A 27,658-nucleotide genomic window follows, 5' to 3' on the forward strand; every position below is an offset into this window, starting at 1 on the left:
TATATGAATTTCATCCTCCAAAAGGTTACTGACTATGCAGAACTTCATTCCATTTTCCCTCCTAATTATAATAATGACTGAACATTATTTTTAAATAATTTACTTGAATGTCTGCAGAAACTGCTAGACTTATACAGCTTCAGGAGTGAAGCCAGATAACTGAAACAGAGAAGTTCTATGGAAGACAGAAGAACCCTGTCTATGGAAGACAGAAAAACAGTGGAAGGTGAAATGTGTAGGTGAGAATTGGCAACAAGACACTCAGGTTTAAAATATTTATTTTGTACTTTTTCCTTAAAAGCCCCTATGCCAAAAAGGATGAGCTATGTTAGAAATGAAATGATATAAAGACAGATGTCTTGAATTCCATTCAGGTGAAATCACCCTCTGTTCATCAATATCCGTGTGGCTGACGTTTCTCTTAAAATACTGTTTGTCCTTTAAGACATCTGTAAAGGTTCCCCCCACGCCCATCTACTCTTAAGTTTAAAATGAAACATTCTCTGTCAGAATAGATGCCCCGCATTCCTTCAGTACCCACCCTGGACTTACACTGCAGTTCATTTATCCTTGGCTTGGATCCCAGTCCAGTTAATTTTTCCTTTTCTATTACGTAGAAGAATCTCATGTTTTCACATGTTGAAGTATCTTTACAACTGAAATTCAGTTGTTGGTAGTCTACCTTTTGGGGCCTGGGAAGCCTCCTAAAATGTTCATAGAACAAAAGTATCGCCCGTGCAAAGTACGGAGGCTGAAGTTTGATGGAGTCTATGACTTTGAACCTGACTTTCCCTCCCCTCATGCCAGTGATTATGCCAGATGCTACTCCTCCTGTTCAACTCCAGCAACTTCCCTTCCAGCGCTCCCTGAACATTCAAATGTACACTCGATGAACTCAAAGTGTTGGGAATAGGGAGCGGAGGAGGAGAAAAAGAGTGGGAAATGGACAGAGGTTGCATGCAGGAAAGAGGAAGAGCTTTTTCCATATGTTTATGCTCCAGAGTGTGAGAAAGAGAAGGAAATCACTTCTTCCTTCAGCCTCAGGTCTCAAATGCCTCTCTCACTGTGTGTATCTTGCTATGCTGACTTTGACTTTAGAGTTTAAAGATAACTGCTTCTCATACAATACAGTCCCTGGATGTAAGCTAATTACCACATCTGGTGCTCAAAGAAATAGCCATCTGTTTTCCAATATACTATGATGGCCTTCAATGTGGGGCTTTATTTTTGACGCCACTCAATCATCTCAAGCCCTAATTTTGGAATCCAGCCTTCCAGTGATGTGACTCCACAACTGGGGGGCATTGCAAAAGTGGATAGGAGCTTCATGTCTGGAATCAAATAATTTGGGTTCATAGTGTGGCTCCATCATCTACTGGGTAAAGGATCCTGGACAGGCTTTTGTCCTAGTTCCTTCATCTGTAAAGTCTAAATAAAAGTACATATCCCATAAGTATTTTCATTAGAATTTACTGAGATGATGGGTAAGGGCATTTAGCTCAATGCTTAAATGTGCACTGTTAGTCGCTGTTGTCCATCTAAATGTGATTTCTTTTTCTAAAGCAAAGTCTTGGATAAGACTTTAAATTCATTATTTAAACTTGAAATGTTATTGTAGGTCTTCCAATTCCAAGGTAATGCTTACTATTACAGATATCAAATAAACTGGTGTATGATTAATAATACACAAGTATACATTTACCAAGAAAGAAAATGTTATCATCCTTGCTTACATATTTTTTAATGCACTAATTTTGGCATGCGTAGTTGATTTTCCCATCTTTATTATTTTCCTCTGTGGCTTTTGACAGATCCTTCAGTTTGTTCATAACAGTAAAAACATAATTCTACACAATGTACAAATATTGAAAATGAATTTAAAAGTATTAATGTTAACAAAAATGGGATAAAATACTCTTACAGTTACAAAGCTCTTTTCAATATGGATTGCCTTTTCTGGGAAAAACAAACTTTAGTTCCTTGTTGATAAATGGACCAGTTTTCCCCATATAGAGCCAGTCCATTCATTCCTAGGCATATTGTATATAATCTACTTACCAGCTGCTCTGTGAAAACACATACCTATGAGCCTTCGCTGGGCTGGAAGCTGGACAGCTGTCTGATCTGCAAATCTGCACAGAATCATGTGTTCCTAAAAGATAAAGCAATAGGATGTGAGTCTATTTTATTTTTCTGCTTCAAAATTGTGAAAATTATAAAAACCACTCATTTTTAATTGAATAAAGTACTGCATACATGATACTTCTAAAAGAAACACATTTTCAGAAAATGGCAGTCAGTAACTTTTTCCCTTCAAGGAGACTGTTCCTCAGATGCAGTTCTTAGGAACAGGTGCAAGGAAAATCCTCAGGGCCATTTCACTAGTTGCTCTTAGCTCAAATATAGTTACAATTTGTGATTATCATGTGTTAAACTAAAAGACCTAAAATTCACGTGTATTTTTCCTGTAATAAAATTGAATCTCAGGAACGTGGGGCTAGGGTTAGGGTTAGGGTTGGGGTTCGGGTTAGTGGCTCCAAGAAGACAGTCTCAGTGGTTTTTCTTCCTACTAACATACTGTAGATCATCACTGTCTGTGGTTTCTGTAGTTCTCTGGGATACCCAGCAAAGTGCTGGCTACTCCTACACTTTTCTAGATTCTTCCTTTGTCCCTTTGGAGGAGAGGAGGCTGGCTCACTCTGTCTCCTCTCACTCCCAAAGGCTTCTGGGGCTGTATCGATTTCGGGTTTCAGGCCAACCATAACAGTGACTTGAGAGAGTGGGAGAAAGAGTTGTTCTGTTTAATTTTAGGAAAGACTGCCTTAATGCAAAAAAGAACAAGGCTGTATAGCGACAGAGAGCTGATGAGTCTGTAAGGCACTATGAAATCTGCAAGCAGCCACAGGTGAGTGATCAGGCGGAGTGGCGATGACTTCAATGTCCCATGACAACTGTTCATTCAGAACAGCTGCAGTTTCCAAGGGTGTAAATGATCTCACCTGTCAAATAGCAAACGGTTGAACTCCGATCCCTCTTTGTTCCCTTAGTCTTTTGTACATTCAATCGAGGCCTCCATTTTTTAATAAGGTAATTGAAGTGACTGTGTGATGTTAGGTCTTTTTGAGGGGTTACCTCTGTCTCAAACTTTATGCTTTATTAAAAAAAAACACTGTAATGCTCACTATAAAATTTCTTGGCCAATGGGTAGGACACTAATAAAATGGTTCAAGTGAATAACTTTTATTAAGCAACCATGAACTGGCATCAACAAAGGGGCACAAGAAGGATTTAGAATGATGTAATTTGAAGAAAAGGCAAGAAAAAGCATGCCCTTTGTCTTGATGGCATTTGAAAATTAAAAGTCATTTAATGGTGAGGCAATCATCTCAGATGGGGTTTGTTTCTCTTGTCCTTATAAGCATCACCAGATTTTACTGGAATTATTTGTGTATGTGTTCTCCCCAATAGAAGTTAAACTCTGAAAGGGGACAGCACATAGTAGGAAGTCAGTAAAGGTTTGCTGGTGAACTGAACTGTGGAGAAAAACGTGGCCAGAGTGACTCTCAATATATATGGGCACTACCTGCATTTAATTCTGGCTGGCAGGCCACCCATCATGGTTAAGTCAAGAAATACTGAGGTACCATCTTGCCACAGTATCCAAGAAGCTGAGACTTCTCTCCAGAGCTTTTATACCTGAGACCCTCAAAAGGGCTGGTGGCCAAGCAGCTTTTGGGGGTGTGGGAGAAAGGGGAGACAAAGATGAACTAGGTACTAGTGAGTTTTCTGTTCTCTGGAAGAGACTGGGTGCCCTGTCTCTATTATTTAGAAATTTTGTATTCTTTTCTAGCCAGTGAGACTGTGGCACCTTGTGTCTTCACTGCCCTAGGTTTTTCCACACATCCTCTCAGTTTGCTTTTAGCTATCATCCCTCAAAGATGGATTAAAAACGGGGACCTAATTTGTGTTTATTTTTCAACTCATTGTCTATTTTACTGGCAGGCTGGCAGGGCCTTGTAAGAGAAAGGTAAGGTGTTGAGTCTTATGAAAATAAAGTTCCTGGGGTCCTAATGTCTCCCTCAAAACCCTATAGTTCCCTAAGACATACAAACTTTAAATCCAATAGGGAAAGACCAGAAAAGTCTGGTTCTGGATGAAAGCATGAACACTCAAGTTCCTCTCCCCTCCATAAGTATCTGTGTATGCTCAGATGTGGGGGTGGGAGGGGAAAGGAGAGGGTGGGAGACAGAGGTGAAGGAGATAAATGAGCCAAGGTGGTACAAGTAGTCCCTCACTACTTCACTGTTGGATGGAGAAGGAAAAATCTTGAAAGATGCGTGCTGGCACACAAAATGAGACTATATATTTTTATACATGTGCAAGAAGTGAACTAAGAATCTAAAGTAATTTATCAAGTTCTAATAGGATTATTTATGTATTTCTGGCAAATTTCATTCCCATTTCTTGTATTGCATCATGCCATGTTATGGACCAATTAGTTAGCCAGTGATATTTAGAAAGCTGGAAAACTGTTTTGCTCAGAGTGGTGACTCAAAACTATGTAATGTGCTGACTACTGTTGAGAGACAATTCTCCATGGGTCTCTTGTGTTTCTTCATGCCTTCTTCGTGCCCTTGGTTCCAGACCAGGGGGTGGCAAATGGTGGCCCTCAGGCCAAATCCAGCCTATGACCTCTCCTTGTATGGCTTTCAACTTAAAAATGGTCTTTACAATTTTAAAGGCTTGTAAACCACCACCAACAAAAGCAACAACAATGACCAGGACAAAGTATAATTGGTGGGAGATTATTAAGTGGCTGACAAAACCCAAAATATTTATAACTATCTGACCTTTTACAGGAAAATTTGCCTGTGTTCTAGATCCTCTTCTCAAAGATGTTTATATAGGGAGCAGCTTTGGAAACTACATACTGTCTCCCTCCGGAACAAAGGGCTTAAAGATTAAATCTTAAGTCATCTGGCTTTCTAAGCTCAGTTTTCCTCTCCTGTAATGCAACTCACTGTGTGTGAGGGTGTCACTGGGCCCTTTTTTGTGCTGCCCAGTGGGAACTGGGTCTCAGGAGGTCAATGCAAAAATGATGATAGTCTGGCTGCTACTGTTTCGGACTCAGAAATCTTCTATCTGCCAGCATCCATGAAACTGTGGCAGGCTAACATGTTAGCTTGCAGGGTAAACTCTCAGACCCTTCATGAATCTTGCCACCTATTTGGACATTAATCTTGATTTGCAAAACAAAAAAAAAAGCCACCCCAAAAGAAAGCAACCCCCCACCCCGACACCGTATTAGATGTTAATGAGTAATTCTAAGGTAACTATAGATTACATATCCCATTAGAAATTTGAGAGAGGAAAAACATAAAGAAGGAATAAAAAGTATATTAGAAAGACATCTAGAAATTTTTGAGGTTACCTTGTACGATAAAGTTTTCTTGAATTGTTCACTGAAATAGAAAAGAAAAAAGTCATTATTTTAAATAGTAGAGAAACCAAAGATTAGGAATAGAATCATCTATATTCTACATAGAAGAAAACATAGACAAAAATACATATTTTATCTGAGGAGTACATAATGCTATCCTAAACTAAAAACTATACCAGTTTGAAATGTCTTTAAGAAAAGCCAAAGGCATGCTATCAGTATGTTATTAATTTTAAAGAACTTTTCAAAGATTGTTTAAACTATTAGAGACACACAACCATTTTGTTTCTCTCTTTCCCACATGGGCGCACACAGATCCAGGTGTTTTTTTTTTAATGTTTATTTATTTTGGGAGAGAAGGAGAGCACACGTGCACAAGTGACATGTGTGCCCACTCGCACAAGCTGGGGAGGGGCAGAGAGAGAGAGGGAGAGGGAGACAGAGGGCCTGAAGCAGGCAGCGCAGAGAGCTGCATGTGGGGATTGAACTCGCAAACCATGAGATCACGACCTGAGGTGAAGTCAGATGCTTAACTGAGCCATCTAGGCGCCCCAGATCCAGGTGCTTTAAAACGTAGGGTTTGGGGCGCCTGGGTGGCGCAGTCGGTTGAGCGTCCGACTTCAGCCAGGTCACGATCTCGCGGTCCGTGAGTTCGAGGCTAATGGCTCAGAGCCTGGAGCCTGTTTCCGATTCTGTGTCTCCCTCTCTCTCTGCCCCTCCCCCGTTCATGCTCTGTCTCTCTCTGTCCCAAAAATAAATAAACGTTGAAAAAAAAAAATTAAAAAAAAAAACAAAACCGTAGGGTTTACTGCTATTCAGGGGTGCTGAAGCCAACAGATGAGGGGATGATTGCCATGGGAAGGACAGTTTTTTCCTCACAGTTCCCAAGAGGAGAAGATATCCCACACAGGGCCACATGGGAAAGTACCAGGCTGGTTAGAAGGCAGAGGGAGTGGGATAAAATGTGGGCAGGAGCCTTTATCAGGGAATTCCACAGGAAGGGATGGCAAGGCAGGATGGGCAAGCTTAGGACTGGCTAGCTTGAATAATGTCAGTGGCTTTGGAGATCAGGGCTCTCCCTACTTGTCTGGTACCTGACCTTGGGGTGATTAGGGGAGGGGGATAATGGCCGAGGAGTAGTTTTCCAATGACAAAAGGAGAAAGTATCAATAAATTTACAGAGATATGAAAATGTTGACGGACACTAAAGTAAGATTTTAAAATCAATTAAGTGAAACCACAGGCTGAATAACTCAAACTAGCATTCTTAAGAATCTTTATAGTGCTAGACTTACAGATTTCTTGATGGGTTGTAAAACAAACATTTTATCCGTATAGGTTCAGAATAAAGAGACATTTCAGCTATTGCATTAACCTTAAGTTATATTTTATTATTTGCTTTTCCAAAATTCTTTGGTTTTCTCTCAACTAGTAGCAAATTGTGGTAAACAACAAAATAATGAAATACAGAAAAAAATTCAAAAAGTAAAATAAAGCTATTTTTTGTACTTTGTTACTTTACTCAGAGCCTGTAAGTATAAATTCTGATGGAAATTTTCCAAGATTTCTTAAAAGTAATCATGCAAATGATCAAGAAGGTTTTTTTTTTTTTTGACACATTATGGGATAGAATTTTCAAAACGAACGTATTTAATCTATTCTATCTTAAAAATGATCAGGGGCACCTGGGTGACTCAGTCAGTGAAGTGTCTGACTTCAGCTCAGGTCATGATCTCATGGATTATGAGTTGGAGCCCCTCATGTGGCTCTCTGTTGTCAGCACAGAGCCCACTTCGGATCCTCTGTCTCCCTCACTTTCTGCCCCTCTCCTGCTTGCTCTCTAGCTCTCTCTCAAAATAAGTAAAGACATTAGCTTAAAAAAATAAAATAGGGGGGATGGGTTAAATGGACACTAAGGAGGGCACTTATTGAGATGAGCACTGGGTGTCAGAGGTAAGAAATGAATCACTGGGTTCTACTCCTGAAGCTCAGAGTATACTGTATGTTATCTAACTTGGATTTAAAAATAAATAAATAAATAAATAAGTAAATACTATTGCTGCTACTGTAACTGGCAACAGCTCACATTTTATTGAATGCTTACTCTATGGGGCTTCTAAGTGCTTTACACATAGATCATTCAATTCTTTTTTTTTTTAAGATTTTTTTTTTTTAACGTTTATTTATTTTTGAGACAGAGGGACAGAGCATGAACGGGGGAGGGGCAGAGAGAGAGGGAGACACAGAATCGGAAACAGGCTCCAGGCTCTGAGCCATCAGCCCAGAGCCCGAGGTGGGGCTCGAACTCACGGACCGCGAGATCGTGACCTGAGCTGAAGTCAGATGCTTAACCAACTGAGCCACCCAGGCACCCCTAGATCATTCAATTCTTACATAAACCGTGAGGACGTTACTGTTATGACCTCCATTTTGTAGATAGAAAACGTAAGCCAAAAGAGTTGAAGAAAAATTGCCTGAGGTGAAACAACGTGTAAAAGTCTGAGGAGCCGATTTTTGCACCCAGGCAGAAGACTTCCAGGTCCTACGCACTCAACCACTACACCTACTGCCTCTCGCAGGTGACGAGAAGTGCCGAAGCCATCAGACTCCTAGTCGGCTCACCCTTAGACTTGCTTCTAAATGCATTCTCTGGAGCCGGACCCAGAGAAAAGTCAAGGAGAAGCCATAGAGGAGATCGTCTTTTCCCTATATAATTTATAAATAATACCTGCCTTTGGGGAAAGATGAAATGAGCTCAAAACTGAAATTTCACTGCAGCTTCGTATCGAATGAGTTTTGTATGTTACTTTATTCCCCACGTTGGTGCCTTAGGTAGAACACTAAAATTCACCTTTTTGGAAAATTAAACTTTGAGGTGTTCTGAATGAAACCGTAACAGCAAGGGCATGTGACAAAGGCAGCCCGCGTTTTGATGCAGTGCTCAATCACCATGTCTGTTGCCACTCCACAAGCATGCAATGCCACCTGGAAAACAAAACCAGACACAGGGACTAAGTTCTTTCTTGACCAACAGGGCTATATTGTGCCTTCTTTTTTTTTTTTTTTTTTTTTAACTTTGTTTAAAAAAATTCTTTAATGTTTTTACTTATTTATCTTTTTGAGAGAGAGAGAAACAGAGCATAAGCAGGAGAGGGGCAGAGAGAGACACACAATATAAAGCAGGCTCCAGGCTCTGTCTGAGCTGTCCGCACAGAATCTGTGGCAGGGCTCGAACTCACAGACTGAGAAATCCTCAGAGGCTTAACCCACTGAGCCACCCAGGACCCACCCACCCCCGCCTTTTTTTTTTTTTTTTAACTTTTTGTGAGGACTGATCCTCTGAGAGTTTCAAGTTACCGGAATCTTATTCCATTAATATTTTAAATAGTTCTCATTTGGACATACCAAAGGACTAGTTAATATCCATATTAATTAAGAAAACTAAACAAGGTTACAAATGGAATATTGCAAATGAAGTACAAGATTCATTCAATGGAAAATCTGCCATTATGTTAACTATGGAAAATTTAATATGTATGCATGTCTAAACCTAATGCTTTTGCTGATTATGAACTTAGTTTGGTTGTAGCACTGTGGCAAGAACACTAGATTGAAATCTGAATTTCTAGTCTCAAACTGTAGTTGTCTGGGAAATCCTGGGCCATTTAAAATATAACTTCTTTGGGCTTCAGTATAAATAAGCTATGTTAACAATATTGACATATAACAATGCTGTCGCAAAAATTAAATAAAAATGCTGCATGAATATAATCTAACAATGTTGTGTGAAAACTGATCAAATTATTTTTAGTAGTGCCTTTTCATATTCATATAACAGTTCCTAACATTGATGAATGCATAAAACTACTTTAAATGGGTTTATTTTAAAAGAAAGGAATAAAATTATGAATTAAAGTCTGATTAGGGCTTCAATAATTCATTTAAAAAACTTCAAAAATGATTTTGAAATGTTTTCAAAACAAACTCCTTAAATATATCTATATTGTATCACAATCTAAAATAGACATTTGTGAAATTAAGCTAAATAAAGCAAAATAGGACTTTATGAAAGAAAATCTGATATGGGGATCTTAAAAAATAAAGCATTTTGTCAGAAAAATTCTCAGATATCCATCTCACTCTGGACAGAACCAAACTGTATTGGATTATAATTATATTTTCTAAAGACAGATCTCTCAACTTCAGGGTAGGTAGGGGCTTTCAAGATGAAGAGGAGATTTTCTGGAAATTGTATCATAAGCCAGATTCCTCTCTTGAACTGGAAAACCAAAAGCAATGTTGTATTGAGAAGAGAAAAGCCAGATCTCTGTTTTCACTCCTTCTCTGGAATCTCCCCTCCCTCCAGGCTTACATTAGTTTGGAAGTCAGAAATCCCTGTGGTTGTTGTCAATCCACCTTTCTTGTTTCACTCTGAAAGTAGAGCCTGGGAAGGCTGCTGTCCAGTGAAGGCAGCAATTACAGAGGTATTGGAAGTAAAGAACCTTGATTTCTCATCTACCCTTTTTATTTAATCAGTTTTGCAGAGTAAAAATAAGACCGGTTCTTATTTTCATGAGTAGCCAGAGAAAACCTCACCATAAAAATTATAGACGTATTTTCCCCTGAAGGGAAAGAAAAGAGAAACAACACTCCCTGAATGCCCTTTATGTGGGGGCACTAGGCTGGGTGATGGCACGCAGATCCTTCTGTGCTCACGACAACCCTCAAAGATTTTATTATTTCCGTTTCTGAAGTAAGGAAACCAAGGCTCAGAGAAATTAAGAACATGCCCACAACAAAGCAGGTCCTGAGGGGCAGGATCCTGACCCCAGAGATTGAACTCATGCATTAATTACATCAGGCTGCTTCCTGACAAAACCCTCTTAAGTCTCTTAAGAAAAGTTTAGACAATTTGCTTTTATGAATCTCTCTTTATTTAGGTTCACATTTTCTTTGCTACACACAAACGAATGAATTGCTTTCCCCCATTTAAACAAAGCAACTAAACCTACAAACTATTGGGGTGCCTGGGTGGCTCAGTTGGTTAAGCATCTGACCTCAGCTCAGGTCATGATCTCATGGTTTGTGAGTTCAAGCCCTGCATTGGGCTCCATGCTGACCACTCAGAACCTGGAGTCTGCTTTAGATTCTGTGTCTCCTCTCTCTGCCCCTCCCCTGCTCACGCTTTGTCTGTCTCTCTCTTTCAAAATAAATAAACATTAAAAAAAAAATCTAAGAACTATTTACATAATAGATTTTAGTCCTAAAAGGTTTTATGGCTTCATATGCTCCTAATTTCCATTGTTATCAAATGCAGGTCAGAAATAACAGGCAAATAATAAAGAGAGATATAGATCGATGTAACAATTTGAACATGAATATTTGTATAAAATACATTTAGCATAAAACAAAGGTGGCACTTCAGATTACTGGGGAAAAGATGGACTTTTTATTTATTTAATTTATTTTACATTTTATTTTTGAGTAATCTCTACACCCAATGTGGGGCTAGAATTTAGAACCTTCAGGTCAAGAGTCACATGTTCCACTGACTGAGCCAGCCTGACACATCAAAGATGGACTTTTTAATAAGTGATAGTGGGTTAACCCTACACCCATATGAAAAATAAAATTAGATCCTTTCCTCTCACCATACCTAGTACATGTCAAATGGACTGGAGATTTAAAATGCAAGACAACAATAACCATGAGTGAATTCCTCTATAACCTAGAGGGGTGGGAAATTTTACCTTTGACAAGGTAAAAATGAAAAAAAAAATTAAATGGCACAAAAAAAACCCCACACCAAAAACCACATATAAAAAGACAAATGAGAAAATGAGAAAAAAATTGGCAACTTATAGCATAAACAAAGGGTTACTATCCCTAATACGTAGGAAGCTTCTGAAAATAAAGCACAATAATCTGATAGTAAAATGGACAAGAGATTTGGACAATTCAGAAATATGCAAATATGTCTTAAACCAAAGCTATTCAATATTGCTCAAAATAAGAGAAATAAGTATTTAAACTACATTAAGATAACACTTATCACCTATTAGAGTAGCAAAAATTCTAAAATTTGATGACAGTCTATGGGCCAGGGTATATAGGAAAACACTGTCATACAATGATGGTGGGAACACAAAAATGTCAAAATCCCTTGGAGGAGGAATTTAGCAATATCCAGCAAAATTACGTGTGTAATTTGTGATCTCGCTTCTAAAAATCTGTTCAAGGGATACACTGGCCAAAACATAAAAAGACTTATTCATTGAGGCAATATTGGAAATAACAACAAAATGGAAACAAGCCAATTTTCCATTGACAGAGGACTGGTAGCTTACTCTGCAGCTCTAAAAAGGAATGAAAAATATTTCTCTACATGGCCATGGTAGATATTATTAGATGAAAAATAATGTCAAAAAATTCTTGAACTATTTTCAGTAATCATCATTGGTGGTTGTATTTTTGTCTTAGAACTCAAACGTGTATATTGTGAGACAAAACAAATAAGACATCTGCTGATGTCATTATGAAACAACAGAAAGCTTTTTTAATTTTTTTTTAACGTTTATTTATTTTTGAGACAGAGAGAGACAGAGCATGAACAGGGGAGGGGCAGAGAGAGAGGGAGACACAGAATCGGAAACAGGCTCCAGGCTCTGAGCTGTCAGCACAGAGCCTGATGCAGGGCTCGAACTCACGAGCTGTGAGATCATGACCTGAGCCGAAGTTGGACGCTCAACTGACTGAGCCACCCAGGCGCCCCAACAAAAAGCTTTTTTAAGCCTAGGAGAAAGAAGAAAAAGATAGGAGATAGATAAGGGAGGCTAAGTTAAAATCCCATAGTCCTGAATTTAAGTTGGACGTGTCAGTATGAAACCACAATGATTTTTTTTTTTTAATTGCCTAGCTCAGACCACAGTAAAGCCTGGAAACAAAGACCAAACCAATAGCAATAACTATCCCCAGTACCTAAATTGTGGTACTCTAAATACCATGTTCCTTTAAAGGAATGTAAAGCTTCGTGGAGAAATAGTTGCTGCTGGATAGAAGGCAGGAAATGCACAAGATGAGCTGGGATGTCTTGTTATACTGAAAGCACAGACACTATCAAATTCTATTGAAGTCCTATCAAAAGGACTCAGGAGCCAACCTCAAGGGGCTCCCACCGAACAAATATGGGAATATTTGAGCATCAGTGAGAATGATAACTGCAATGGATTGAAGTATTTCAAACATGAAATTGATGAGTTAGTAATCATATTGAAAAAAAAAAAAAAACAAAAACCTGGTCACTTTTGGTAGATAACCAACTCACTTTGAAAACCAGAAAATACAGGGGAAGAATCTAGTTTTACCCAGCCTTTCCTATAACCAAACAGTTAATCAAGTAAATGAAGATGGAATGATAAAATTAGAAGAATGTCACCATTTTGAAATCCTTGCTGAAATAATAGGGCTAGGGTTGATGATCTTGAACGCTGCTAACACTGTCCAAGAGAAAAACCAGACAAGTGTCAACAGATTGAACCCACTACCACCTATGCTGTAGTCTTACCCCAAAGTAAACCTGATCTAATTATGTCTTTACTATCTAAATCTAATTTCTAGGCAATACAGGGAACAGGATAATATGTGAAACAACACCAGGGGGATATGATCAGCAAAATACAAATTGTGGGAAATTCTACAGGAGAAACGACATCACTATACAAACTTTAAGGGCGAAGAAGAGACGGGATGGTGTAGTAGGTGGAATTAGCCTCCAAAGATGTCCACATGCTAACACCTGCAACCTGTCAACATGGCAAAAAGGAGTGTTTGCAGATGTAATTAAGATTAAGAATGGTAAATGCCAAGATTTTTCTGGATTTACATGGGTGGGCTCAATAGAATCACATGAGGCCTTAAAAGTGGAGAACTTTCTCAGGTGGGAAGAGAGCTGAGACACGAGGAAAAGTTAAAGAGATCTGAAGCATGAGAATGACTTGAACCACAATTGCTTGTTTTCACAGCTAGCTCTAGAACCTAAGAATGAATCCTGGCGGAGCCAGCAAGGGAGCAGGAACCTTAATTCCTCAACAGCATGGAACTAAATTCTACAAACAACCTGAATAATCTGCCTTAGAGCCTTCAGATAAGAGCCAAACCAAGCTAACAGCTGACTTTGACCTAATGACACCTGGACTGGAGAAACCAGTTGAACCCAACTGGATTTCTGACCTGTAGAACTCTAAGATAATAAACTTGTGTTATTTTATGTTAAGCTTATTTATTTTGAGAGAGAGAGAGAACACGTGTACAAGCAGGGGAAGGGCAGAGAAAGAGGGAGAGAGAGAATCCCAAGCTGGTTCTATGCTGTCAGTGCAGAAGACACAGAGCTCAAACTCACGAACTGTGAGATTATGACTTGAACGGAAATCAAGAGTTGGACGCTTAAATGACTGAGCCACTCAGGCGCCCCAAATTTGTGTTATTTTAACCTGCCATATTTGTGGTAAATTTTTACAAGAAAAATGGAAAATGAATGCAGATAAAAACCTATAAATTTTAAGCCTTAAGATTCACATTAACCATTTCAATTTTTGCATTTTATTTCAATCCTTATTAAAAGAAATACACTGTAAAAAAAAAAAAACCATGAGACAGCTGAGGTAGAGAGTTTCTACAGCAACATGAAGGAAAAGTGATTTTGCTGACTAATTTTCTATTCTTTGTTATTAATCATTAAAGGCCTATAATTATTACTTGCAGTTATAGAAATCGCACAATTCATTCATTCATTCATCATTCTTTCATTCATTCAACAATTACTAGGCATTTTGTATATACTGGTATCATGGTAGTGGCTGGGAATACAAAGATCAGAAATATGATCCCTTTTCTATGCTCTGGCAATAGTAACAACTGAATCCAAACTATTTAATACATTAATCAACTCAATCTGGGAATCATACAGGTTGAAACAACTCAATTATGTCTCTAACATTGTGATTCACAGGGGATACAAAGAAGAGTAAAACACAAACAGTACACAAATCTGTCTAATACAAGATAGATTAAGTTAAGTGCCATTAAAAAAGCACAAATAAAAATCAAAGGAGGGACGGGATATTCAGATAGGGAAAATTTAGGAAGGGTGTCCTGGAGGAGGTGGGATTTGAGGAGGGCCTTATAGGATAGAAAGGAGTTTAGAAAGCAAAGAAGTCACAGGCACAGAGGAAAGAACAAGTGGCATTTTCATGAAATAGGGAGTGATATTAACATCAATAATATAAAATTTAACACTTATTGAGTATGGTGCTATGTTAAGTGCTTTCCATGTATTTAGTTGTTTAACACAACAACGCTATGAAGTAGAACAACTATTTTATTTACCTTTTTTATTGTGGTAAAAAACACATAAGATTTACCATCCTAACCATTTTTTAATGTTCATTTATTTTTGAGAGAAAGAGAGACAAAGTGCGAGTGGGGGAGGGACAGAGATAGAGGGAGATGCAGAATCTGAGGCAGGCTTTAGGCTCTGAGCTGTCAGCACAGAGCCCGATGCTGGGCTCTAACCCACGAACTGCGATCATGATCTGAGCCGAGGTCGGATGCTTAATCGACTCAGCCACCCAGGCGCCTCCCATCTTAACCATTTTTAAGTATACACATTGTGGTGAATCAGATCTCCAAAACTTTTTCATCTTGTAAAACTGAAATTCCATACTATTGAATAACTTCCCTTTGCCCCCTCCCATCAGCCCCTGGGAAACCACCAGTCTACTTTCTATTCCTATGCATGTGACTACCTTACATTCCTCGTATAAGAGAAATCATACAGTATTTGTCTTTTTGCAACTGGCTTATTTCACTCAGCATAACATCCTCAAGGTTCACCCATGCTGTAGCAGGACAGGATTTCCTTCTTTTTTAAGGCTGGATATATGTATTTATCACATTGTCCATTCACCTGTCTATGGACATTTGACTTACTTCCACCTCTTGATTACTGGGAATAGTGTTGCTGTGAACATGGGTGCACAAATAACTAAGTAGGTACTATTTTAAGATGAGAAAGGCCAAGAAAGGGTAAATAAATAAAGGGAATAAGTTTATTCCAGGTCACATAACAAATTAAGAACCCTAACTCAGACATTTCGGGGTGTCCATCCTAGATAACTACTCTTTACAAATACATTCCCGTTCATTTTATTAATTTCATTGGTCCTACAATCTTGTGAAATTATAAAACCATACAGAATTAGCATGTATTCAGTATTTGTTAGATGGCAAAATCTTCACATTGATTATTTTCTTGATGTAATCATTTAATTATTTTCTTAATTTAATACGTTAAGTAGCTCTTATCTCCATTTTCAATAGCATGTCTAAGGCCACCTCGCTAGTGAAAGCTGGTCTAAGGTCACAAGTGATGAAGCCATGATTGAAACTCAAACTATCTGACACCAAACTTTGTTGTAGTTCTCGATGTTCCCATTTGCTCCTTTCTGAGATGTGGGGAGTGAACAAGAAGTCACAGACTGGACTCCAGACCAGTTCTCGCACTGACTTGCTACATTCCTCAACTTCTCTATCTGTAAAATGAGAAGGCTGAACTGGATGATCTCTAAATTTTCCCAGCCCAGTTAGGCTCTGCACCTTCTCTTCTCAAAGGATTCTTAACCAGATATTTTATACTTAAGCAGGTTTGGTCTCAACTGTGCACCCATGTTCCTCCTCTTTCAAAACTTTTGTGCAATTACATTATAGATAATTGGTTTTAAAATTCAAATAATACTAAAAAGCAGGTACAGTAATAACAGAAGTTCCCTTGTTCTATATACTCTTCTACCCCTGAATGAACGTCTGGCAACCAAAGCCCATGCTTCTCAACTCACTGGTGTTCTTTCCTGAAATCTATCTCTTTTTCCATATAACAAATGTACATTGCTATCTCTTGATTTATAAATATTAGGCCTTATTTATTAATTTTTTTATGGGAGATGAGGTTCTTTTCTGTTTGGTTTTATTTTCTTACATTTATACCTTTTTTCCCTTTTACCATTCTCTTAATATTATCCCCAATTTTGGGCACCTGGGTGGCTCAGTCAGATGAGCATCCAACTTAGGCTCAGGTCATGATCTCGCAGTTCGTGGGTTGGAGCCCTGCACGGGGCTCGCTGCTGTCAGTGAAGGGCCCACTTCAGATCCTCTGGCCCCCCCACCCGCCTCTCTCCAGCTCATTCTCTCTCTCCCTCTCTCTCTCTCACTCTCCCCCCAAAAATAATAAACTTAAAAAAAATATTAACTCCAATTTTTAGTTAAGTGTTTATGCAATGTTTTTATTATTATTGCTTTGTGTATATACTGTTCACTACTGAGCTAAAGTGTGCTGTACAATTTTAAAACCTCTGTAAAATGCCCTATTGTTTAACTTTCCACTATATGAAAACTGCCAAGTAATCAATCAGTTCCATTTTTCTTTCCTGGGCCTTCTGACCTTTAGCTAATGATCAGTGCTCTCTAGGCCTTCTACGTAGCTCTGGTCCCAAGAGTCCCTTTGCCACCATACCAAGAACTCTCTTCAGCCCCTTTTGTGTTGGATACCACTTATTCCTTTTTCCTATTTACTCTCTTGTGTTAGTGAAGCATATCTTCCAGGAGTTTCCTGAGGTACATTTCTTGAGACCTTGAAATTTTCTTTATTACTTTCACATTTGATTGATGGATTGATAAGGTATAAAATCTTAGGTTGGAAATTGTTCTTTAGATTTTGAAGGTATTGCTTCACTGTCTTCTAGCTTTCTAAGTTGCTACTGAGATATGTGATGGCATCAAAATGCCAAATTCCAAATTTTTGGTATATGGCTCCTCCTTTTTTTCTCTCTCTGGAAACTGTTAGGAACTTCTTTTCATCCTTGGTGTAGTAAAATTTCAAAACAATATGCCTTGGTTTGGGTCATTTTTCAAGTGGGCTTATTTTTTTTATTGGAGTATAATTAATGTACAGTGTTATCTTTATTTCAGGTGTATAATTTAATGATTCAACAATTCTATACATTATTCAGTGCTCATCAAGATAAGTGAACCCTTGATCACCTTTATCTATTTCACACCCTGCCCTCTGGGAAACCACCAGTTTGTTCTCTGTATTTAAGAGTCTGTTGTTTTGTTTGTCTGTTTTGTCTTTTTTGTTCATTTGTTTTGTTTCTTAAATTCCACATATGAGTGAAATCATGGTTTTTGTCTTTCTCTGACTTATTTCACTTATTATAATACCCTCTAGGTCCATCCATGTTATCGCAAATGGCAAGATCTCATTCTTTTTTATGGCTGGGTAATATTCCAGTGTGTGTGTGTGTGTGTGTGTGTGTGTGTGTGTGTATCTTTATGCATTCATCTATGGATGGACACTTGGGTTGCTTCCATATATTGCCTAGTGTAAATTATGCTGCAATAAACATATGGGCGCATATGAAACATATATCGTTTCAAAACAGTGTTTTCATTTTCTTTGGGCAAATACCTAGCAGTAAAATTACTAGATCATATGGTAATTCTATTTTTAATTTTTTGAGGAAACTCCATACTGCTTTCCACAGTAACTGCACCAATTTACATTCCCACCAACAGTACATGTGGGTTCCTTCTACTCCACATCCTTACTAACACTTGTAATTTCTTGTCTTCCTGATTTCAGCCATTCTGACAGGCATAAGATGATATCTGATTGTGGCTTTGATTTGCATTTCCCTGATTAGTGATGTTGAGCATCTTTTCATGGGTCTGTTGGCCATCTCTATGTTTTCTTTGGACAAATGTCTATTCAGGTTCTCTGCCCATTTTTAATCAGATTTTTTTGTTTGTTTTTGTTTTTGGTATTGTGTTTTATAAGGTCTTCATATATTTTGGATATTAACCCCTTATCAGATATATCATTTGCAAATATTTTCTCCCATTCAGGAGATTGCCATTTTGTTTTGTTGATGGTTTCCTTCCCTGTGCATAAGCTTTATTTTGGTGTACTCCCATTAGTTTATTTTTCCTATTGTTTTCCTTGCCTAACAAGACATATCTAGAAGAATGTTTCTATGACTAATGTCAAAGAAATTAGTGCCTATGTTATGATAGGCATAATCTATGGTAATAGATTAGGTTTTTAATCTATTTTGAGTTTATTTTTGCATGTGGTGTAAGAAAGTGGTCCAGTTTCATTTTTTTGCATGTAGCTGTCCAGTATTCCCTACCCCATTTATTGAAGAGGTTGTTTTTCCCATTGTATATTCTTGCCTCTTGTTGTAGTACAATTGACCATTCAAATGTGGGTTTATTTCTAGGCTCTCTTTCTGTTCCATTGATCTATGTGCCTATTTCTGTGCCAGCACCATACTGTTTTGATTGCTATAGCTTTGTAGTAGTGGGCTTTTTAAATCAAGAGAAATGGATTCTTCATTATTGACACATTTTCTTCTATTAGTTTTTTTTATATTTTCCTTTCCACTATTTTATCTGTTTTCTCTTTCTAGTTCTATTCTTGAGGTATTGGGTTTCACGAACTGAATCTTTAATATTTTTTTAAAAAATGCTTATATCAGTTTCTATTTCTTTGTCTTTTTTTCTTGCATTTTCTCAGGTGATGTCCTATACGTCATCTTTAAGATTTTCTTCTTTTTCTTTTTTAAGTTTATTTATTTTGAGAGAGGGAAAGAGTGAGCAGGGGAGGGGCAGAGAGAGAGAGAGAGAGAGAGAGAGAGAGAATCCCAAGAAGGTTCCACCCTCTCAGCTTGGAGCCCCATGTGGGGCTTGATATAATGAGGTGTGAGATCATGACCTGAGCTTAAATTAAGAGTCAGAGACTTAATGGACTGAGCCACCCAAATGCCCCTGTTGTTGTTGCTGTTGTTATTGTTTTATGGGTTAACATATTTTTAGTTTCCAAGAAGTTACTTCTTGTTCTTTGTTGGTTCTTTTTTTTTTTTTTCCTTTTTCATTCTATCCTTGTTTTATTCACTAAAGAGTGAATGACTAAAAAGCTGATTGGAAGTACTGAATGAAAGACCAACACTGGTGGGCTTCACTAGTGACTGAGTGATCAGGTGGCTAGCTTCCCCACTTTTTTTTTTTTAATTACAGCTACAGTATCTGTAGTTATTTTCTCTGGGGACAGTTGATTCTAAAAAGAAATATTTTTTTTATTTCTTTGACAACATAATTCTAGCTTCCAAATTTCTGGAATTAAGGGCAAATGGGGGTGAGGGGGAAGAGATCCGTTATTCAGTGTGCAGATTCTGAGTTCTTGTTTTCAATATGGCACATCACCCTTGCCCTCCTCTGTGAACAGTATCCCTGTATTTTGAGCATCTCTGGCTCAGTTTCTTCATAGAATAAACTTCTAGTCTCTCGCAGGAGTCAGGGAGTCTACTCAAGATAAGGGTAGGAATCTGGGTCTCTAAATAATATTTTTAAGTAAAGATGATTTCAGCTCCTCCTTATCCCCTTCCTCTGAGGTTTCTGGTATCCTACATTCTTGAAATATTCTGGGATCCTGTGAGAGCAAATTGACTTGCTTCCTGATAGTCACTCCCTATCCTCATGCTTTTAAGTTTGATCCTCCTCTTTTCTACTCAATCCTTTACTATTTTTCTTTAATCTGCTTTCTGTCTTCATATATAGTAGTCCAAGTTACAGAATCTTGAACACAGGTTCATCACAGATGGAGTATGATTCTTCTGGTTTTTGTTCTCCTTGTTATTTGGAAGTCTGATCTTTCTTGGGGAGAAGGGGGTTGAAATAGTTCTATACACTCTCTTGGCCTGGGAAATCCTCCACTGAAAAATGATTTTTTACAATTGTGTTTGCAGACTATGTAGTTCCTCAAGTTCCTTTTCTTTTAAAACAAGGATTACATAAATTACTCATCAAAAGTGTTAGTGAATTACATTGTATAATTGCATGTGCATCTAATTGTACACTAACATATATTACTAGAAACAAGCTTGTAATTAAGCACTCAGCACTGATAAATCCTAAACTATAATATTAAAATTGTTATGGGTATGATAGATAAACTGTTTTGAGATTTAGATATATATATTGGCAATGTAGAAAATATTCACCAATACTCTTAGAAAAAGTATCTATCACTTGGTTCAGAAGACTCTGTTACTATTGGAATTAGTCAGTTAAAACATTTTGGTGGGAAAGTTAGTTAGCACTGACAGTTTTTGTTTTTTAATGCAGTGTGTTTTTCCATAGTCACGGTCCTTTCTGTAATACTGTTTGAGAGCATGCATATTAATACACATGGTAAATTAGGTCTTAAAAAGCATAATCTTGTAAAGTAAGTTTTCACAATAATGCAGATTATTTATCCTGCATCGAACAAAAAGGCAATAATAAGCCTCTTAAAAAAAAAAGCCTTGGGGTACCTATATGGCTATTGATTGAGTGCCTGACTCTTGATTTCGGCTCAGGTCAAGATCTCACAGTTCGTCGGATTGAGCCTTGTGACGGCTCTGTGCTGACAGCACGGAGCCTGCTTGGGATTCTCTCTCTCCCTATCGCTCTCTCTCTGCCCCTCCCCTATGCACGTGTACACGCATGCTCTCTCTTTCAAAATAAATAAATAAACTTTTTTTTTTTAAAGCTTTAAAATATCTGCTTTTGAAGCAATTTTTTGTAAGTTTCCCTTTAAGGGATGGTAATCAATATATATCTTAGTTTGGGTTGTTATGGAAAAAAAAAAAAATCACCCTACAGTGGGTAGCTTAAACAGCAAACATTTATCTCTCACAGCTCTGGAGGTTGAGAAGTCCAAGATCAGGGTGCTGGCCGATCTAATGACTGGTGAGGGGTCCCTTCCTGGTTTGCAGGTAGAGAGCTGGAGAGGAAGCAAACTCTTTTCTCAGGGGGTACTAATTCCATTCAAGAGGTCTCCACCTTTATGACCTAATTACCTCCCAAAGGCCCACCTCCTAATACCATCACGTTAAAGGTTAGGAATTTAACATATGAAGCTTTGAGGGAGGCAAACATTCAACCCTTAACACATACTTAATTCAGGGTCATACAGCTGGATATATTGAAACCAGGAGGAAAAAATACCTTCTTGGATGTTTCTTATTTTTGAAAAGACTTTTATATATTCCTCAGGACACCAATATTCATTATAATCAAAATCAGAATAAGCCAATCAAAAGGTATTTCTCTAATAATCAAATACTTTTTTTGAAAGAAAAAATTTTATTTTATTTTTATTTATTTATTTATTTATTTTTCAACGTTTATTTACTTTTGGGACAGAGAGAGACAGAGCATGAACGGGGGAGGGGCAGAGAGAGAGGGAGACACAGAATCGGAAACAGGCTCCAGGCTCTGAGCCATCAGCCCAGAGCCTGACGCGGGGCTCGAACTCACGGACCGCGAGATTGTGACCTGGCTGAAGTCGGACGCCTAACCGACTGCGCCACCCAGGTGCCCCGTAAAAAAAAAAAAATTTATATGTACAGAATTCTTTTAGATGCCTTGCAGTAATCCTTAAGGACCTATTAGCCTCTCTTGGCTAAATAAGCTATCTATCTGTAAAAATATTAAACACAAATATTTATTCTTCAATCTTTACTGCTTATATTATTATAAATATAAAAATGACACATTGAATTTGAGGTATTTTGAAAATATGGAAAATAATAAAGAAAAAAATGTTACCACATAGCATATAGAGATAGCTATCTTTAAAAAATCCATATTAGCATATTCTTCCCGTCCTTTTTTTCTTTTTTAAGGTGTTTTTTTTTTAAAGTTTGTTTCCTTGAGAGAGAGAGAGAGAGAGAGCATGGGAGGGGCAGAGAGAGAGAGAGAATCCCAAGCAGGCTCTTCACTGTCAGTGCTGAGCCTGATGTAGGGCTTAAATCCACATACTGTGATATCATGACCTGAGCCAAAATCAAGAGTCAGACGCTTAACCAACTGAGCCACCCAGGGGTCCCACCTCCCATCCTTTTTTAAATCAGTTTTTACATGGTTAAGATCATACTGCACAGAGTAAGATGAGGCCCAATTTATTGAGTAGTCCTAAATAGCAGACAACCTGCTAAGTGCTTCACATACATTGTATCAATATCCTATGAGCCAGATATTTTATGCCTAATATATGGAAAATATGAGGATATATGGAAAAACTGAAGATTAGTAAGTTTAAATAAGTTGCCTGGGGCCATCCAGCCAGTAAGCAGCCAAGCTGAGATTTTAGCACAAGCTTGGCCAGTGTCAAAATCCATACTTTTTACCATTATGTTTATTTTCTTTGTTTACCACTGTAACTAATTTTTATGTCATTAACAAATCATTGCAAATATCATGTAAAGTAAAAATGTAAAACTCCTGTGTGATTAGGCTTATCTCGCTGAAGCCCTGCAGTCAATGACAATCGTATTTTTCAAAAATCTTTGCAAATATTAAGAGCGTGAATGGAATATCATTGTTGTTCAAGTTAAAATGTATTGAGACTTTAAATGTTTTTATAAGCTTATCAGGCATTTGTATTTCTAAGGATTATATATTTCTCAAGTAAATACAGTGTGAGCCAGAAATTACAAAATGACCCTTTGGAACAAATAACATTACCTCATTGATTCTGGTTATGTTGGGCAGGTACAGTAGGTGGAAGATACACACACACACACACACACACACACACACACACACATATATATGATTTGTTTAAAGTTCCTAAACATAGCTGGTTCCAAGACTTTAAGATTCTCTCCTTAAAATCTAGTTTACATCATTATTTTTACACTTAAAGAAAAATGGTAAAAGGAAAAGGTATTTACTAAGCAAAGATAAATGCTAACAAAACCCTTATTGAAAATATCACCAGATCATGGATTAATGCAGTTTTAATGCATTTCCAATACCTAGTTATTCTGATTTCCTCTCTGGCTACACTATTTTCACTGTAATCTATTTAAGAGTTGGAGCCACTGATGCATTCAGTTTGATTTATCTAGTGACAATACCTCAATTATCCTCCTGGGGAAAATTATTTTCTTGTGAGTAAATCTAATTTTGGTTTAATCTTCCAAGTAATTTTAATTAATTTTCTATATATTTTGACAAAAGTAATTATGAAAGAAAAAGGCCATTATGACTATATTATTATGAAATATAGAGAAAATATCACATCAAAAAAGACATAAACATTTTCAGTTGGTGTTAGTGAATTATGACCTTGCAAGTTACAAGAATATGCCAGAATGTTTTAGCATCCATAAGCCACAGAAGGCTAAAGAGACATGTGGCTGATAAGATGCGAATTTTGTAATTTGAGAGTTGAGTAAATGGGTAGCAATATCTTGCCACCTTAAATATTCTGCCTGGTGTACTGGTAACATGGGCATTGGCTTAATGGCTCATTTTGTGGGAGAATTTTTAACCTTTACATCAACATTTATGTAAAATTTAGGTTGCACAGAAATATATAATCAATTTGAATTTGCTGTTTCGGATATCTGCATTTTCCTGGATTTCCTTATTAATAGCTTACTTCTCTTTCCATAGGCTTGGCTTGACATAACCAATCTGGATCATGTCTACAAAGGAAACAAACTGCATACATTTTTGCTGCAAAAGATAACAAACCCCACAAATTTTCAGTAGTGGATATCTAAGAAATGAACCTCACTGGACAAAAATTATAAGAACTATGAAAGTCTGAGTTTCTGAAATTGAAGAAGAGTTCCAGCTAGACCTTCCTATTGTGTATGTTGTGTGAACACACACAGTCGGGAATGGAGATTAGCACAATTTTCCTAGAAACTGATTTGGCAAATGTATCAAAGTCTTAATGCATAAGATATCCATCATAGTAATAATTACACATTACAACAACATGAAGAAAAAGAAACATTATTGATGAGTAGGGGAAAGATTTATGACAATGTTCAGTAAACCAAGATCTATGTAGTATCATGTCAATGATAGTAACATATGTATAAACGTGCATTTGTATGTGTGCAAGAATATATAAAGACCAAAGGTTTTTGACGGTATTCATTTTTTCAGTAGTTGAAATACTGGTGATTCTTCTTTATATTATTATGTATTTTTCTGTATTGAGCATATTGTTCATTAATAATAAGAAAAAAGTATTTAAAAGAAATACAAAGAGGTGTGCCTAGGTGCTTCAGTCTGTTGAGCTTCTGACTTTGGCTCAGGTCATGATCTCAAGGTTCATGGGTTCCAGCCCATGTTGCGCTCTGTGCTGACAGCTCAGAGCCTGGAGCCTGTTTCAGATTCTGTGTCTCCCTCTTTCTCTGCCCTTCCCCTGTTCCCGCTCTGTCTCTCTCTCTTTCTCTCAAAAATAAACATTAAAAAAATTAAAAAAAAAATAAAACAAATACAAGGAATGACAGTAACATTTCTTTGTTTTTCTTTCATTATCTTTTAAAAATGTAAAGTAAACCAAGGGAAGTCATTGTCATTAGAAATCATTCATTCATTCCACTGATAACTATTTTTAAGCACTTGCTACATGTCAAACATAGTTTTAGGCACTGGGGATTCTGCAGTGAAGAAAATTAAGTTCATATCTGGGGGAGGAACAAATGTTACCTCGGTCACATAATGGTGAAGTGCTATGAATGAAATCATACTCATTAATGTGCTATACTTCATAAATAGTAGAAAACACAAGTTATAAACTTGCTAGCAAAGAATATAAAAGTATCTCCTTTATTTAGTCTAAGGCATATAATTTTTCTTAATTAACTGAAGAAATTGAAATTGTTTGATTACTTACCCCAATATTAAACATCCCTGTAAAATATTCCATATTTGCTTGAATGAACCAAATGTTGCTTAAACCTAGTTCATCACTTCTCTTCTTAGCACGAATTAATGATAGTTCCTTGTTTTCTATTAACATAACCTAGATTTCATCCAGGAAACAAAAGTACATTCAGTAACATAATTCAGACATTAGGGCAAAATATTATTACTGCATTTAAGCTTTCATGTAGAACATATTCATTGATCCTTGTCCTGTGCCAGGAAGTGCACCAGATAGTGTGTTACAAAACTGAACAAGGTCCTTGATTTCTTGCACCTTATGGATGGAGTGATAGAAGAGAAGCAGGCAATTATAATACAGTGATAAGTGTTTAACGAAAGACATATCATGTGTCATCACAGCACTCAGACTTGATGACTAAGGAAGGTTTCAGCCATTTAACATGGAAAATAATATAGAAGCTGAGGCCTGAACAATGAATAGAAACTAGCTGGAGCAATGAAGGAGTGTTTCAAGCAGAGAGAGAAACATGCATGAAGTGGGAAGTGAGACAGACACGGGGTGTTTGAAGAACTGAGAACATTGGTGTCTCTGGGCACGGTGCGTGGTGGTGATGCAGAATGGGAGACAGAGTGTGGAGGGTAGAATTGAGTCTGGAGACGTAACAGGAGCCAGATCATGTGAAAAAGAAGGTTCCGTTGCTGCAATGTGTAGTATGGATTGGTGGGGGTGAGGCAGAAGGAAGGGTAACCAGTTAGGAGTCTCTAGGAATGCAGGCCAATGAAGATTGGAAAGGATTACTGGTCTACAGAGAGAAAAGTGGGCAGAATTAAGTCCCTTTCATCACTATCATCTCTAATTCTACCCTTATTTTGTCCTTATGCTTGTCTTCACAGAAACATCCCGGGTCCCTTTGTATAAAAAAAACCTGTCAGAGTATACTTGGTTTAAGGCTTTCTGGCCATTCATTATTCTACCCAAGATTTCCCCTCTCCAGGCTCAATGTCTCTAAGTTTCCAGAACTGTTGGGAAGAGGGGAAAGACCCCATATCTCTGCCTCTGTTTCTCCAGGATTCTACTCTATGAGCTTTCTTCCTCTAACTCCAACCAAGAAAATTGTTACTTTCCTTGATAATGAAACAGACACCTGTTATTTTTTCCCAGGATTTCTTGTTCATTGACTCTTATTTTCTAAGGAAGGGAAAGAATAATACCCTTCTATTCCCCATCTTTCTGTTACATGTCTTTCTGGCCAGTCTATGCTCATCTTTCCCTTCTGCAAGGAATCACTATGATTATTTTACACCTTCTAGAGAGTTCACAAGCAAAGAATCTGCCCCATTTGATTTGTATTTTTTATATATATAATCTATTGTTAAATTGGCTTCCATACAACACCCAGTGCTCATCCCAATAAGTGCCCTCCCCAATGCCCATCACCAATTTTCCCCTCTCCCCCACCCGCTGATTTGTATTTTTTTAAATACATTAAATTCTAGACTTTTATGCTAAAAGATGGTCATTGTGAGGAAATGATTTCATATGGCAGAAGACTAAAAATTACAAACTTCTAACAAATAGTGGCAACCACTGCATAAACTATGGTACATTTACTTAAAAACATACTATGTAGTCACATTTTAGTGATATTTTAATAATGATATTTGAAACTATTTGTAATAGGGAAAAACATACTGAGTGAAAGCTGGTGACTAAAATTGTTTTTGCATTTTTTAGAATCTGCAGTAAGAAGCACCCTCATGGACAATGATGATAAGAATATGGGGAGAAAAGCATTTGATGGATGAGTGTGATAAATTTAGAGTTTATTTTTTTCTTTGACAAATTTTGTTATTGCTGTTACAATTTTGATACAATGGATAAAAATCAAGATACTGAAAGGATATGCTTAACAAGGGTCAGAAGCTAGTATTTCCAGTATAAAATTATGTTGACAGTTAAACTAGTTTCATCATTCATTATTTTATTTAACCACAGAATCGTTATTTCTTCTATAAATTATTTAAAAAAATAACCCTTTCAGGGGTCCCTGTGTGGCTCAGTTGGTTAAGCTTCTGACTCTTGGTTTTGGTTCAGGTCATGATCTCACAGTTGGTGAGTTCGAGCCCTACGTCAGGCTCTGCTGGGCTCTGCAGCTGGGATCTGCCCCTCCCCCACTCAGGCTGTCTCAGTCTCTTTCAAAATAAATAAATAAACTTTAAGGAAATATATAACTCTTTTATAAAAGTTAAAACTGTACTGTGGTCCTACTTTACTTTTTTAAAGATTCTTAGAAGTTTAGTTCAAAGACAAAAAAAAAAAAATATCTGTGCCACAGATGTGACCTGAATGAACGCTTATAAATTCAAAGGGAAGGGGTAAGACTCAGCTAACTGAATTGCATAGTTTTCCAATGTTTCCCTTTATCTGCT

At 37.4% G+C, this 27,658-nt stretch overlaps 1 protein-coding gene and 1 long non-coding RNA gene across 2 annotated transcripts in view; one reads left to right on the forward strand and one right to left on the reverse strand.

Moving 5' to 3' along the window:
* GSTCD (glutathione S-transferase C-terminal domain containing) overlaps positions 1-27,658 on the reverse strand; it is a 134,004-nt gene that overhangs the window by 3,283 nt on the left and 103,063 nt on the right. Inside the window, exons 8-11 of the mRNA XM_045471197.1 lie at positions 25,236-25,364; positions 8,292-8,425; positions 5,432-5,462; positions 2,083-2,152 (exon numbers count right to left, since the gene is read on the reverse strand). Of these exons, the coding sequence (XP_045327153.1) occupies positions 2,083-2,152; positions 5,432-5,462; positions 8,292-8,425; positions 25,236-25,364 (364 nt within the window). The remainder of the gene's footprint in view (positions 1-2,082; positions 2,153-5,431; positions 5,463-8,291; positions 8,426-25,235; positions 25,365-27,658) is intronic.
* Positions 8-27,192, forward strand: LOC123594534. Its single transcript, XR_006710770.1, has 3 exons — positions 8-239; positions 23,996-24,196; positions 26,964-27,192. It is a non-coding gene; the product is annotated as an uncharacterized LOC123594534 (long non-coding RNA).

This window comes from Leopardus geoffroyi, chromosome B1, assembly GCF_018350155.1.
Source record: "Leopardus geoffroyi isolate Oge1 chromosome B1, O.geoffroyi_Oge1_pat1.0, whole genome shotgun sequence".
NCBI classification, from domain to species: Eukaryota; Metazoa; Chordata; class Mammalia; order Carnivora; family Felidae; genus Leopardus; species Leopardus geoffroyi.